Source organism: Cornus florida, unplaced genomic scaffold (assembly GCF_030987335.1).
Source record: "Cornus florida cultivar Cherokee Brave unplaced genomic scaffold, ASM3098733v1 CherokeeBrave_3.0.0_Hap2_Chr05, whole genome shotgun sequence".
Lineage (NCBI taxonomy): Eukaryota > Viridiplantae > Streptophyta > Magnoliopsida > Cornales > Cornaceae > Cornus > Cornus florida.
Genome location: NW_026775575.1, coordinates 66,337,003 through 66,353,344, shown reverse-complemented (window position 1 = coordinate 66,353,344; position 16,342 = coordinate 66,337,003). Strand labels below are relative to the sequence as shown.

At 37.2% G+C, this 16,342-nt stretch overlaps 2 protein-coding genes across 2 annotated transcripts; both read left to right on the top strand.

The window, feature by feature from the left end:
- The first annotated feature begins 7,257 nt into the window (after positions 1–7,257).
- Positions 7,258–10,335, top strand: LOC132309402 (F-box/kelch-repeat protein At3g06240-like). The gene is made up of 2 exons (XM_059807715.1): positions 7,258–8,168; positions 10,033–10,335. Exons 1-2 carry the CDS (start codon positions 7,258–7,260, stop codon positions 10,067–10,069), a joined length of 948 nt encoding a protein of 315 aa, XP_059663698.1. The 3' UTR covers positions 10,070–10,335.
- Positions 10,336–13,367: 3,032 nt separating this feature from the next.
- LOC132306690 (F-box protein CPR1-like) lies at positions 13,368–16,278 on the top strand. Its single transcript, XM_059804200.1, has 2 exons — positions 13,368–14,981; positions 15,223–16,278. Exons 1-2 carry the CDS (start codon positions 13,745–13,747, stop codon positions 15,228–15,230), a joined length of 1,245 nt encoding a protein of 414 aa, XP_059660183.1. The 5' UTR covers positions 13,368–13,744; the 3' UTR covers positions 15,231–16,278.
- Positions 16,279–16,342: the final 64 nt, after the last annotated feature.

Below are 16,342 nucleotides of genomic sequence, written 5' to 3'. Positions count from 1 at the left end.
AGTATTGGTGATACCTGAGCGTGGCTTAGGTTATGTGATTTATTATGACACCTCACGTGATGGTTTGGGATGTGTGTTGATACAGGATGGTAAAGTAGTGGCTTATGGGTCTCGACAGTTGAAGACTCACGAGCTTAACTACCCTACTCATGATTTAGAGTTAGTGGCAATTGTATTTGCCTTAAAGTGTTGGAGACATTACTTGTATGGTGAGAGATTCGAGGTGTACTCGAATCATAAAAGTCTCAAGTACCTTTTCTCCCAAAAGGACTTGAACAACAGACAAAGATAATGGATTAAATTCTTGGAAGATTACAATTTTGACTTGCAGTATCATCCAGGTAAGGCAAATGTGGTAGCAGATGCCTTAAGCCAGAAATCTCGTGGGACTCTGGCCTATTTGGCTATTCGGAAGTGGAAGATGCTTAAGGATTTGGCAGAGATGGGATTGTATTATTTTGATGACGATGTTGACAGTGAATCAACATTCTTTTTTAGTTTTGTGGCTCAGCCTACTCTTGTTGTACGAGTGATTGAGTTACAGAGACAGGACCCGGATTTAGATGCTATTCACGCTTTGATCTCCGGTGGTGAGACAGTGAAAGATTGGGCCTTGCATGCAGATGGAGGTCTACGGTTCAGGGGTTTGTTGGTGGTTCCCACGGTTTGTCGTAAGGACGTCTTACGGGAGTTTCACACTTCCCGCTTTGCAGTTCATCTAGGTGATACCAAGATGTATCACAAATTGAGACGTCAGTATTGGTGGAATGGGATGAAGAAAGATGTTGCTCAGTTTGTGGCGAAGTGCCTTACCTGTCAGCAGGTGAAGGCCGAGCATCAGAGACCAGCTGGTTTGTTGCAATCATTACCTGTAGCATAGTGGAAATGGGAACATATTGTTATGGATTTTGTGACAGGTCTTCCAAGGTCACGGAAGGGCAATGAAGCCATATGGGTCATCGTTGATAGATTGACCAAGACGGCTCACTTTTTGCCTATTAAGGCAACAGACGATGCAGAGAAGCTTGGTGTACTTTATGTGAAGGAGATTGTAAGGTTGCATGGAGTTCCAGTAATCATTGTCTTAGATAAGGATGCCAAGTTCACTTCGAAGTTCTGGGAAGGACTTCAAGCAGCATTTGGTTCAGCGTTGCATCTTAGTATGGCATTCCATCCATAGACAGACGGCCAGTCGGAGTGTACTATCTAGATCTTAGAGGATATGCTTCGGGCATGTGTGCTTGACTTGGGTGGTAGTTAGAAAGATCATCTACCGTTTATTAAGTTTGCCTACAACAACAGTTATCAAGCGAGTATCCAGATGGCTCTATTTGAGGCGTTGTATGGTAGACCTTGTAGGTCTCCTGTTTATTGGACTGAGGTGGGTGAGACCGCCGCCTTAGGACCCGACATAGTACTTAAGACTATTGAGAAGATTAAGCTGATCAAACAGAAGTTACTTACAGCTCAGAGCCGATAGAAGAGTTATGCGGATAAGCGGAGACGGCTGTTATCCTTTGAGGTGGGAGACCACGTTTTTCTTTGGGTTTCTCCACGGAAGGGGTTGTTGAGGTTTGGGAAGAGTGGTAAGTTATCACCACGATTCAAAATACCTTTTGAGAGTTTGGACCGTGTAGGAGAAGTTGCCTACAGACTTGCTTTGCCACCACAGATGGATAGAGTTCACAATGTCTTTCATGTATCGATGCTACGGAAGTATGAGCCGGATCCATCTCACATTTTGAGTTGGGTTGATGTGGACAATGATGATGATGTTTCCTATGAAGAGGGACCAGTTCAAATCCTTGACACACAGCAGAAGGTGTTGAGGAACAAGACGATACCAATGGTGCAAGTTCTTTGGAGACACCACAGAGTCGAGGAGGCTACTTGGGAGCTCGAATAGGAGGTTGGCTCCAAGTATCCAGCGTTGTTTTCTTTCTCAGGTATGTCTTGATTTCGAGGATGAAATCTTTTAAAGTTAGGGAGAATGTAATATTTATGACATGTCTTATATATATATATATATAATGTTAATTGAATAAAACATTTTGTAAAATTGGTGGGACCCACTCCTATTATTTACTACCACATGTGACAAAAGATTATACAGACCCATTTTTTTGTTTTCCAATCAGCGTTCTCAATACAGGGAATGTCGGTTGAAGTAGATTTTTCTTTTTGATCAATGAAAATCCTTTACCAAACTACTTCTTCCAAAGCATACAGGGGCCTAAGTCCTTTAGACTCCCTTTAGAAGTAAAATTTTCATGTGTAATTGATTAATATGAAATATTTTCAAAAAATTATGGAAATTTACTATTTTATGGTTTGAATAACATGGAATTTTATCATTAAAATGTATTACTCAGTGTTTGGTGTGCAAGAATGGAATGTCCATACCATTCCTTTGTTTGATAAGTAATTTAAAGTGGGAATGCCGTTGAATGAAAATGTAATATTTATGACATGTCTTATATATATATAATGTTAATTGAATAAAACATTTTGTAAAATTGGTGGGACCCACTCCTATTATTTACTACCACATGTGACAAAGGTTTATATAGACCCATTTTTTTGTTTTCCAATCAGCGTTCTCTCTCTCTCTTAGCCAGTGTTCTCTCCCTCACTGCTTTGGTTTCTTTTTCTTTTCTTTTACAACTTCAACTCCTAATTACTTCCTCATCTTTTGGAAATTTTGGATGCCATTTACGGCAAATTGAAGCCCACGACAAGATCTTCAAATCCATACCAGCAATTTCAGCTTTTGGCCACTCTAGGAAGTCCGAAAATTGAGACCCATTTTGAGGGTTTGCGGTGAAAATTGGGGGTTTTGCTTAAAAGTGAGGTAAGGGTCTCTAATCCATATATTCTTGTGCTTTAGTGAGTAAAATTATTGTTATTTGTTGCTTATTATGCTAGATTGAGTTGATTTTGTTTTAAGGTGACTAAACCTTGAAATTTGAGTATATAGATATGTGTTAAATTTATGTTTTGTGTGAAAATCATGTTCTATGTGTTATTTTCCCTAGCCGATAATGTTGTTAACTTGCTAAAATTGTTGTATGAAAGCATGTTATGTATTCTTAGAAGGTGTAATGTGAGATTAAAATTTTAATTTGTTGTAGAATGATGAATTACATAGCATGAAACATTCATGCATAGCATTGGGAAGAAAAAGGGAACAAATTGCTTTGAAATGAAAAAAAGAAATTATGGGAAAGAAGTTTTGATTAAAGTATTTTATGAAAACCCAGTCGCCGCGAGGGTACCAAAGTGCCGGAGTGTTAATATAGCCTAGAGGGAATTAGGGAGATTGCTCTAGCGTGGTTGAGCTAACTGGGCCCAAAATAACGCCGCGGGGTTACCAAGGGTTAGGGACACTAACCAATCCTTCTCTCGTGTCGCTGCGAGGTCACCAAAGGGCAGGTTATATTAACAGTTTGAAAGTGATGGTTTTGAATGTTGAAAATGAGGAGTGACATCGGCATACATTGCATTCCATAGCGTCATATTGTTTATGTTAAGATTGGTTATTATGTTGTGCTTTCCCGACATGGCATGACCCCGCCCCTTATTGTTCTATTCTTTGTTTGGATTCACGAGAACACAAGAGGTGTGTCTTAGGCACCGCCTACTGAGCAAATTGCTCACCCTATTATTTAACATTTTTTTTCAGGGAACGGGAAAGAAGTGACGGATGACATTCTACCACAAACTTAGTATGGATTAAGAGCTTATTTTGTTGTTTTTGTACTTGGGTCTTACTATTTTTGTAAGACTAAGCATAATGTATTTTGTACGACGACTTATAGACTCTCATTATAATTATACCAATGGGCTGTAACTTTTATATAAGCTGTCTAAATGTTGTAAAGCATGGACATTTGATATTAATCTTATATTTTGGGACTGTAATTATGATATTTGGATGATATAGTATGTGGTTGTTCTACCATAGAATGTATTATATGTTTATTATGTTGGGACAGGTTAAAAATGCATTTAAACAGGTTGTTGTAGGACGATTTTTAGCAGAGGTCATGCTGAAATTTTTTTTATTTTTTTATTTTGGCATCATTTAGGGTCGTTACAAAAAATTCATTTCTGAGAATGAAAATCCATTTCACAACTAAACTTATGGAATAGTCATTCAATTCCCTAATAATTTTTTTTTTTAAAATCAACTTCCTAAAATACCTTCATTCTCCATGTCCAAAAACCACCACCACCGTTGTCATCATCACCACTGCCTTCCACCACCACCACTATCACAACCATCTATGCCTTTTACCACTACCACCTCCATTGCCTTCTACCATTGTCACTGCTACTGCCACCATTGTTGCTGCCTACAACTGACACACCGTCCTCCACTGCTTTCCACCACCACCACCTCTATCCATTGCCATCACCACCACTAACTTCTACCATTACCACCACTACCACCTTCAACCACCACCACACTCTAACCATTACTTCCACTACAGTCACCACCATTGCCACATTCCACCACCTCTGCCACCTTCCACCATTGCAACCACCATCACCATTATCGCCACATTCCACCACCACCTCCACTAGACCACTGCCTTCCACTACCACTATTGCTAACTCCATCGCTACCGCCATTACCACCTCCACTGCCTTCCGCCATTGCTAACGACTTTCACTACTACTACCGCCACCGCCACCACCTTCTACCGCCACCACCGCCACCACCTTCTACCGCCACCACCGCTATCACCTTCCACCACCACCACCGACCGCTACCGCCTTTCCCCATTGCCACCTTCCACCATTAATACCGCCACCGACTTTCACCACCACCTCCGTCACCTCCATTGGATGACCTTATCAAATGACTATTTTACCCTTTTTGGGTCTTCAACCACCAAATTTGTGTTAAAAGGACCATTTTGCCCCTATTGGGCCTCAAAGTATTAATTAAATGAGAAATGATCATAATACCCTTGCATGACCTCGAGTTAAAGTAAGGACTCGATCAGCGATTCGGATCAAGCGGACTTGGGTCGTTACAATGAACATTCCATTCCATTTCCATTTGCATTCCATTCCATTCCCATTTGCATTCCATTCTATTTCCATTTGCATTCCATTTCATTCCTGTAAACCAAACACAACATTAAGTTCATAGAACTTTCTCAAGAATCTCGAGCGCGTGTGTTTTATATAGAAATATTTTATGGGAAAGTTAGTTAGTTATGAAAAATAATTTCCCTCAAAATATTAAAATTTTGAATTTTTTTCTTTTATTGCTATTTCCTTTTAATACATGTCTAATAAAATATAGTATATATACTTTGTAAAAATAGATAAAGGTGTTGATGAAATAGTTGGTTAATCGTGAAGGGAAATAAAAACTAGATAAGGTTAATATTTCCTAAAATTTATTATTTTGACAATCAATTTATCATTATTATATGTATCATATGCAACAAGAAACAAATTAATTGAAAATTGGGAATTGTTTTATGCTTCTTCTTTTTTTCATAAACAAATTTATATTAGAAAAAAAAAAATTATAGGAGACTATAAGAAATAAAAAAAAATTTAAGAAAAGGAATTCTATGTTTTGTTTAATAGGAAGGAATGAAGAGATATGAAATAAAATAGGAGTGAAGAAAAAAGCTTCATTTGTTTGGTAGAGATGATATAAGGAAATAAATGATAATAAGAGGGAATAAGGAATGTGTCATCATTCACTGTTTACAAATTTTCATCTGTCCAAAGATGGGTGGAAGACAGAGGGAAGAAACATGGACTATCATAGAAGTTCTAAATTAAATACTATCCTCTATAAATTACAATATGATAGATATCACTTAATATAATGATAAAAATAATTTAAAACTTTTATCTTTCCTTCTCTCTCCTAATGAACATAATAAATTATAAGCTTAATTCTTCTTTATCATCAATCAAGAAAAAAATAAAAAAATAAATAAATAAATCACCTTCTCGTTTCTAAGGATTTCTCGTCCATCCCTTATTCTCCTCTCCCTTCAATCTATTTTTATTTTCTTTTTCTTTTTATTTCCTACTAAATGGAGCAGAAGTATCATTGCCTGAGATTGAAAAATAGTGGATCTATTTACCACATCATGCTACTATTAACCATATATATCTCACCTTATTGGTTAAACAGATAACAAAATTAACAATATTCATATAAAAAATAACAAGAAAAGAAGGAAAATGAAAAATTTTATTTGCAGGAATTTTTACCTTTTTTTTTTTAAAGAAAAATAATTTTTCAAGCACTGAATAATAATTTTCAGTTCTAAATTCAAGCCGTGGGTAACTAAAATTTTTAAATTCTAAATTCAAAATTCAGGTTGGGAATTTGATCCTCTAATCGCAAACATAATAATATTTTTCTATACAAAAATAAAAGAAATTTTTTTATTTTTTTATACAACAGTGAAAAATGAAACAAAGGCCACATGTCACATTTCGACGCGAGTTTTTATGAACAGCAGAGGTGGGTCCACTAGGCTCAGTACTCAGTGGACTAAAACCCTGCAAATTTGTAAATGAGAGAGAGCGGTAGGACATTCCTTTCCTCTCCTTTGCTTCCCTCAAACAGCAATTACGACTAGGATTTTGTTTTGTTTATTAATTCATCTGTGTGTTGTGGGTTTCAATTGCAAGTCCAAGCAGCGACCTATTGGCGTTACTGAGAGGAGTAGGGTTTCAACTTTTTTTTTTTTAGTTAAAGAGTAGGGTTTCAACTTCAACACTAGATATTGCTTCAAATCTAGGGTTTACGCGGAGGGTTTTGTTTGTTTATTAATTCATAATCTCTGTGGTGTGGGTTTTCAACTTCAAATTCAACCATCGACCGATTGGCATTAATGAGAGGAGTAGATTCGAAGAAGAAAATGTCAGACTACTTGCCATTCCTACCTGGAGATGTGCTGAGCGACATCTTTACTAGTCTACCCCTTAAAACCCTAGTCCGATGCACCTCTGTGTGGAAATCATGGTGCTCTCTCCTCACAAACCCTATTTTCATCACCAAACACCTCAATCTCAATCGATCTCGACCCAACAACAACAACAACAACGATTTTCTACTGATTCGAAGCTATTCTGATTTTTATGACGGCGATGATAAAGAGACTTAATCACTACGTTTCGATGATAACGAAACATTCTTGGAGTATGCACAGCTTGACTTTTCATTGAAGAGCTATTGCAACCATTATTTTCGGATAATCGGTAGCTGCAATGGCCTCATTTGCCTCTCAGACGATCGGTTCATGTATATCAATGATCTCTTTCTTTGGAATCCTACCATTCGAAAGGTTTTGCCCCTTCCACGGGTTCGTGTCACCTTCGATTCGCACGGTCCATTCAGTGCCAACATTGGCTTTGTGTTCGATTCAAGCACTGATGATTACAAGGTTGTCCGAATTGCGAATTGTGCATTTTGATTATGTTCACAAGCCACAGGAGATTGACATTTTCAGTCTCAGCACCGGGACTTGGCGCAACATCAGTCATGTGGCGCTTCCAGATATCAACATCAATGAGAGGGCTCACCAGGCTTTTCTCAATGGGGCTGCACACTGGGTTGCTTCCAAATTGCGTAGTTATGGCGGGAGCTTCTTGATCGTGTCCTTCCACATGGATCATGAAAAATTTAGTCAAATTATACTTCCTCATAACATCATGGCTCATGACAGTGGATTAGGATCAATGCTGATGTCAAGTGCTCTTTATTTTGGCGTTGCTAAGTTTCAGGAATCACTCGCTGTCATCCACTTTACTGGTCCAGAAGACAATACTTGTTGCATTTGGGTGATGAAAAAGTATGGTGTAAGGGAGTCTTGGACTAAGCAATTCTATTTTGATATGACTGGAACATTTAATACCCTTGCTGGATTCTCAAGGAAAGGCGAACTTCTACTGGCAACTAGTGATGGGTACCTGGTAGCTCATGATCCCGAAGCTGGACGAACAACCCATCTTTTAATTCGGGGGACTACACATGAAACATATATATACTCATTTTATGCAGATGCTTACACGGAGAGCCTAGTTTTACTTGGAAAGAGATTTTGTGATACAGGCACTTCTGAAGAATCATCACCTGGGGCTGTTGAAGGGAGGTGTGCAGCTGAGGAAATCAAGAACAGGCAAGATGCACCATGTCACTTATTTTTACATTCTATGCTATTTGTTAAATTCTTTATTGCTTCTTATGAATGTCGTCATTACCTTAGCATGTAGCATAAACTTAAAACTTAAAAGTTTTATGGTCAATTACTGTTTCATTTTAGTAGCTTTATAGGAGTAATAATTATTTTAGAGGGTAAAGTGCAATAAACCCCCCTCAACTATCCCCCAATTGCAAGAAACTTCGCAAAGTACAAGTTGCCCCCTGCAACTATTGAATTGTTGCAATTAAGGACAGATATGACATTTCCGGTCAGCTGCGGAGAACGGAATTAGTTAAAGACGCTTTTACCCCCTATATAGCACCATGCCGTTTCACAATTGTTTCAATAGTTGTAAACTTAGGTGGATGACGTGTATAGTGTAATTTCAAGAATAAATCATATTACGACAACTGGCTGAACCGCATGGTAAAAACCACATTTCACATAATTGGTTAACCATATATTTATATATATATAGTCATGTTCATATTCCCACACCAGAAAATTCAGAGTAGGGAAACAAACACAGCATTACAAATTCAGAGTGAGAGAGAAGAGGAAGAAGAATACCCATATCGTCTCTTGGCAAATTCAGAGTATGATTTTCAACCAATTTGTGTCATCACTTTGTCGCAACAGTCCAATTTTGATTCAATTTTTTTTGGGGAAACAAGGTTTGGAACTCAGCCGATTCGAAGACCAGTACTACTGGTGTTGACATCCATCCATTCTATCAATATTTATTTTGGATTATTATTTTCGCTACAACCACAACCACAACCACTTTCAAGAAATCCCCTACAATCCCTGTATCAACAATGTTTTAAGCCAACAACAATCTAAAACTAATCTTCATGTATCTCAGAAACCAATCTTTCTCAAATGGTCCCTGGTCTCGAATCTAAAACTAGAGGTAAGTTAATTTCTCTTCGATGGAGCTCATTCTCTGCCAAAAAAAACACCAACAAAATCAGTGTTTATTTGTGTTTGTATATCACACACAGAGAGATAGAGGCACACCCCTTCGCAAAATGGAACGATTTAACGATATATATATATATATATATATATATATATATATGCATATATCTAGGCAGATATAGTTAGATGATAGAGAGATAGAGAGAAATAGAGTGAGTTAGGGATGCAAACCCAATCACAAAACCCCAAGAATATATAGTCGCCGATCACCAATCAAACCCAATCGCAAACTCAAAATTCTCAGCCCATCATCTTCAAATCCATATAACAGATTTTTCACCGAAACCACTGTCGCTGCAACAGCCACGTCGGAGAGTCTCATCATCGAAATACCCATTCTCATAGCCATCGCCATCACTGATTGGTTGAGACTGTCGCCGTCAGAATCTGTCACTGTCATATTCCTCGGCAAGTCGTTGCCGTGGTCGTCGAATCTGCAAGGTCTCGCTGCTGCGTGTATGACTGTTTATGTAACTATGTTTAGGTTTCACTGGTCTCAAACAGGGGGGATTGTTTGGTGATGGAAATAGAATTAGGGCATGTTTGGCTGGGGTTTGGGTTTAACAGTAATAAGAAGTGTGGTATTTTAGTTTCATAAGGTCTGTATTGTCATTTAAATAAAATTTGGCTTTCGCTTAACACACACGCGGTTGTTAACGTTCCAAATTCAACTGGCCATTTGTCATACTGGGTTAATTGCAACGAAAGTGGTTAGTTCAGGGGGTTTTATGCAACTTTTGTAGATTAGGGGGGTTTCTTGCTTAAAGGGGCATAGTTGAGGGGGGTTTATTGCACTTTATCCTTCTTTTAGATCTTGATATCTTATTATGTCTGATGTGCAAGGAATGCTGTCTTTCAGGTTTGTGACGGGGTGGAAAATGAAAATGAGGAAATAAGTGAAGATGGAGAACTGTAAGAAGAGTAGAGCTGTAGAAGTTGCATAGTGAACTCTTCCCTTGCTTTTACTTGGTCTTACTTTGCTTACAATATTTAAAAATATATCGATGTAGTTAAAAACTTTCTTTGTGGAAGATTTAAGTCACGCATGATACTTATGAACTCTTGGAGCATTTGGGCTTGATATGCCTTGTGGATATTATGCTGAAAATATTTTGAATTGTTCATTATTACTTATCTTTTGATGCCATTATATATTTCTAGATTTTGTTTTGCGGTATGAGCTACCTTATGTTATATGAATTAAGTTGTCAAGAGCAGCTTCTGTAGGTTGAGTTGCTGGGTTTTGAGCCAAGCATTGAGAAGTCACTAGTTGGCGATGCTTTGTATGAAATCATAGATAGTTTTCCCTTTGGCTCGGATATGGCGCACCCAAGGTTATGGTCAGCTTGTTTCACTTGCTAGCAAATCTCGTGTTCAAACTTTGGTAAGGAATATCTTGCTCATCAACATGTTTGTAAGCTTAATGGGTCAAGCAAGGTTTGTTCAAGTTTGGTTCACTTACTTAACGAGCTTTAAAATGTTAACTAAATTATACTTGCACTTCGATAACTAACATGGGCAGAACTCTCAAGAACTTCAACCTGAGCTGTTCGTAAATTGCTTGTTTCTTTTTCACCTCTAAGGTTAAAGGACCAGTTCCATGTGCCACTGGATAATAGGATTAGCACCTCTAATTGGTGAAAAGACTATTCACCCCTTCTAACCGTAGCTCTAGTTTTTACTTTGCTCTCATACCCTATTGGAAGGCAAAACTTTATAGGATATAGCTCATATAGGAAGTTGCATAATAAATCTAATAATTCTAGTCAACCGAAAAAGAAGCTGACAGTTATATAAATGATCCATGTAAGGTCACACAGTCTTAAGTTGGTTCTTCTCTAGGGCAGGGTATCAGGCTTGGTTGTTTGCCAACTTATCCAAGTAGTGACATTTACTAATTTGTCTGTGCAGGTCCTCTTTTCTAGTGAATATCCTCTGTTTGCTTATACAAATTCGTTTTGAGTACAAAAATAAAGAACAATTAGTTTCCATATCCATCTGAAGCCCACTTCTAGAACTGTTCATAGCCTTTGTGCTCTAAATATTCTGATTTGAGCTCGAAAAATGTGATGCATTTGGTGTAAAGTGAAAACACTAATTTAATTAATCAGCTAAATATCTTTCATTGCTAGATGCAATATAAGTTTCTTTTTTCATGCTTCCTTCCTTTCTAGTTCTTCTACTTTATTTTTTTTTTGCCCTTTTGGTGCGTCAAAGACATTATTTATGTCCTGTAATTTGAGTTAATAATATCTTTGATGTGCTTCTTGATGGTATTCTCAGGTAGTAGACCTTGTTTGCTTTGTACACTTATTCAATTCATAGTTGCTTCAAGCTTGATGGTATTCATAAATCTATGTTACCCATCTCTGAGTCACAATTTCTAGTTTCTAGGACAAGGTTAACACAGTACACCTCCCAGGGCTATAAAATTCTATATACTGTTTTCCCTTCTTTCTTGTAGTCCTTTTATCTGCATGTGGCAAATTCTTTTCACACGGGTGAAACGTGGCTTACAATGTAAAAATCGACGAGAACTGTTGAGACTCATGAAATGTGGTGTTTTACTAATCACCTTAACTCCGCTTAAAATGTATTTTGTAAGCAAATTAGTTAGTTGAGGTTCTATTTAGCTGCTCTACTGTTTTGGAGCAAAGTGGTGATATCAACCAAGCAGAAAACAGTATCTAATTTAGCATTAATTTCTGTCAATAGATGCTGCTGATTTGCCTGTTCTGTGTGAAATTATATCTCCTCAGAAATTTGATATTTTTCCGAATTTCCCGAAGTGCTTGTGGAATATAGTTGTTGTGATCGAATACTTAAACCTGTTTGATGTTTAGGGAATCCCTATCTTGATTGATAGATAAGCTTATCATGTTGAGGCATGCTCATGCGGACTTCATATTTTGCTGTAAACCTCTTTTTCAGAGAATATGCTTCTAAAGTTGGTGGTGGTAACTTGTCCCCAGTTATGTATGTGAAGGGACGTTTTCAGTTGTAGGAAATTTGGCTTATATATATTTTTTTAAATTCATCCATCGCCGATGCTACATTGCTTCAGAATCTTCAGGTTTTCACTGTGCAGTTGGAGTATTTTGGTTGCTTTATCTCTCCATCTCACACACACACACACACACACACACACACACACACAAACACAAACACAAACACATACATAATGGGGATGAAATTATAGGACAATTTTGAAGACTGATGCGTGTGAGAGTTGCACCAGGGGAGTCCATTTGAGAGAAAAATAGTGGATGAAATTATAGGACAATTCTGAAGGAAAAATAAGGTAAATTCCACTTACGATCTTTGAGGTTTGCCAATTTTTCACATAGCCTTTACAAATCATCATCTCTTTTATCTTTTCTATTAGTGACGGCTATCCAACTCGATAACGATAGCGTGTTATTTTTATCATTTTGCATATGAATTGTATAAGATTAAAGATGTCATTTCAGGCATTGGATTGGCAAAATTGACCTTTTTATTCATTTTCATAATCTCAATTACCTCTTATGGTGTGAGGTAAGTGAAATTATGGAACTTGTAAATGATCTATGTGAAATATTGACAAACTTTAGAAAAAATAAGTAAAATTTTCTCCCAAAAAAAAAAAAAAATTACTAAAAGATTAATGTTATACTTGTTACTTTTAGTTGTTGTTTTTCAAATTCCATGACTCTAATTCTTTCAAATCGAACACACCTATAGAATATTTATTATTTACTATTTTGTATATAATAATGCTATTATTATTGTTCCCCTTGACGACGAATAACATATTCAAAAACTTATTTTGCTCCTAGATCTGTATCATTAAATTATTGTATATAGTGATGCTATTGCCAAGTCATTGTTAAGAGGAAAACTCAGTAGGAATATATATGATATCACCCACTAATGTAAAACGGACGTATAAACAACGGACATATAAACAAGAATTTATTTATTTTAGTGACTCTTATAGTTGTGCCTGTTTTTATTCGGCGTCTTCTAAGTCTGTTTGGTAATCACAATTAAGCAATGTTTTTACTTTTAAAGTGTGTTTAACACTATTTAGAAATTTGTTTGGTAACACAAATTTGTTACAAAATTTTTAAAAATAAAAACATAAAAGTATCATAAAAACATGTTTGGTAAAAAGTGTTGTAAGTTTAAAAATTTGAATGGCCAGTTAAAAATGTTTTTATTTTTTAATTTATTTTTCTTTTTATGAACAGTGCTTTGTGCTTTGTTACCGTACGGAAGCGAATAAAAGCACCATTTTAATACTTTCGATTTTAACATTAATTTTGGAAGTGCCAAAAAAAAAAAAAGCAAAAGCACTCGCCAAAATGTACACATTTTATCAAAATGAAAAAATAATAATAATCACATAGCAAATATTATTTGTGTGTTCTAAGATACAGTTGGATGCGGCTCTCAGTATTTGTACATGTCAATATACGGAGTACTTCAGAAAGAGGCCTGAGAAAGTGGTACCTTTCCTTTCCCTTGCTTCAAACAGCAAATCTAGGGTTTAGTGTCAACTTCATCGACCCATTGCCTTGAATAAGAAAATGTTAGACTCCTTCCTATTCCTACCTGGAGATTTACTGATCGATATCCTTGCTAAACTACCCATCAAAACAATAGTTCGATGCACCTCTGTCTGCAAATCATGGTATTCTCTCCTCACAAACTCTATTTTCATCGCCGAACACCTCAATTTCAATCGATCCAACAACAACCACCTCCTACTACTTCGAAGCTACTCTGATTCTGATGATCAAGAGCATTATTCACTACATGACGACGATAACGTAATGTTCTCCAAGTATGCAGAGCTTGATTTCCCATTGAAGAAGAACAAATTCGATCATTATTTTCGGTTAATCGGTAGCTGCAATGGCCTCATATGCCTCTCAAACGACCAGTTCGGTTATCATCTCTTCCTCTGGAACCCTTCCATTCGAAAGATGATGATTCTTCCACCAGTTCGTGTCACCTTTCAATCACACGCTCCACATATGTGCAGCATTGGCTTTGGATTTGGATTTGATTCCATCACCGGTGATTACAAGGTCGTCCGGATGGTGCATTTTGATCAATTCAACAAGCCACCGGAGATTCACATTTTCAATCTCTGCACAGGCACTTGGCGCAACATCAGTCATGTGGCGCTTCCGCATATCATCATCAATGAGCGGGCTCCCCAGGCTTTTCTAAAAGGGGCTGCGCATTGGATTGCTTCGGAATCACGAAGCTATGGCCGCAGCGGCTTCTTGATCGTGTCCTTCCACATGGGTGATGAGAAATTTGGTCAAATTATGCTGCCTCATAACATCATGGCTCATGCCAATCACTTCAATCACTTGCTGATGCAGAGTGCTCTGTATTTTCGTGTTGCTAAGTTGCAGGAATCACTCGCCCTCATCCACCTTACTGGTTCTCGAGACAATACTTGTTGCATATGGAGGATGGAAGAGTACGGCGTAGCGGAGTCTTGGACTAAACTATTCAGTATTGATATGACTGGATCCAATAGTGTAGTTGGCTTCACAAGGGAAGGTCAAATTCTAGTGGCAAGGAGGGATGGGTACCTGGTGGCATATGATCCCGAAGCTGATGATTCCAATCTTGTAATTCACGGGTCTAAACATTCAACTTATAGGCACTCATTTTACGCAGAGGCTTACACGGAGAGCCTAGTTTTACTTGAAAAGAGATTTTGTGTACAGCCACTTGTGAGGAAATCACCTGGGGCTGAGGCTGGGGTTGTTGAAGGGAGGAGTGGAGCTAAGAAATCAAGAACAGGCAAGATGCACAGTGTCACTTATTTTTACATTTTATATTTGCTATTTGCTAATCTCTGTTGTCGTTTCTTATGAAAGTTAAACCATTTTTTAGTATCTCATCATTACCTTAGCAATTAGCAAAAACTTAAAAAGTTTTATGGTCAATTACTGTTTCATTTTAGTATCTTTGTGGAGAGTAATAATTATTTTAGATCTTGATATCTTATTGTGTGTGATGTGCAAGGAATGTTGTCTTTCAGGTTTGTGACGGGTGGAAACTGAAAATGAGGAAACAAGTGAAGATGGGGAGCTGCAAAAACAGTAGAACTGTAGAAGTTGCATAGTGAACTCTTCCCCTGCTTTTAGTTAGTTTTACAATGCTTACAATATAAAAACTGTATATCCATGTAGTTAAACACTATCTTTGTTGAAGATTTAATTCACTCGTGATGCTTTTGAACTCCTGGAGCATTTGGGCTTGATTTCTACTTTATTTGGGGAAGATTTTAGTCACTTATGATACTTTAGAACTCTTGGAGCATTTGGGCTTGATATGCCTCATAGATGTTAATCATATTATGCTGAGAATATTTTCAATTATCCATTATTGCTTAATCATGTGCCACTGGCCCATCGCATAATAGGATTAGCACCTCTAATTGGTGAAAAGACTATCCTCTAAATATCTGACATGATACTAAATTAATTAACTTGAATGATATTTCAAGAGTTGCGCTATTCACCCCTTATTATTGGGCTGTTCCTTCAAGAGCTGTGCCATGCTCTAGTTCTTACTTTACTGTTATGCCCTTTTGGAAGACAAAACTGTATAAGATCTTACCTTATATAGGAAGTTGCATAATAAAGCTGATAAATTTAGTCAACCAGAAAAGAAGCTGGCAGTTATAGATGGTGGATCTAAGGTCACGTAGTCTTAAGTTGGTTCTCTTCTCTAGATAATTGTTTTAAATTAATGAAAATATTTTATTCTTAGGGTGGGGAGTCATGCTTGGTTGGTTTTCCTACTTATCCAAGTAGTGACATCTACAAATCTGGTAGTGCGGGTCCTCTTTTCTTGTGGATATCCTCTGTTGGCTTGATACAAATTCATGTTGCCTACACAAATAAACAAAAATTAGTTTCCATGTCCATGTGAAGCCCACCTCTAGAACTGATCATAGCCTTTGTGCTCTATATACTCTGATTTGAGCTCGAAAAATGTGATGCATTTGATGAAAACACTAATTAATCAGCTAAATATCATTCATGCTAGATGCAATATAAGTTTTCTTTTTTCCTGCTTCCTTTTTTTTTTTTTTTTGGTTGGCCTAGACCTTGTTTGCTCCACACTCACTTTAATTGATAGTCAAACGCACATTA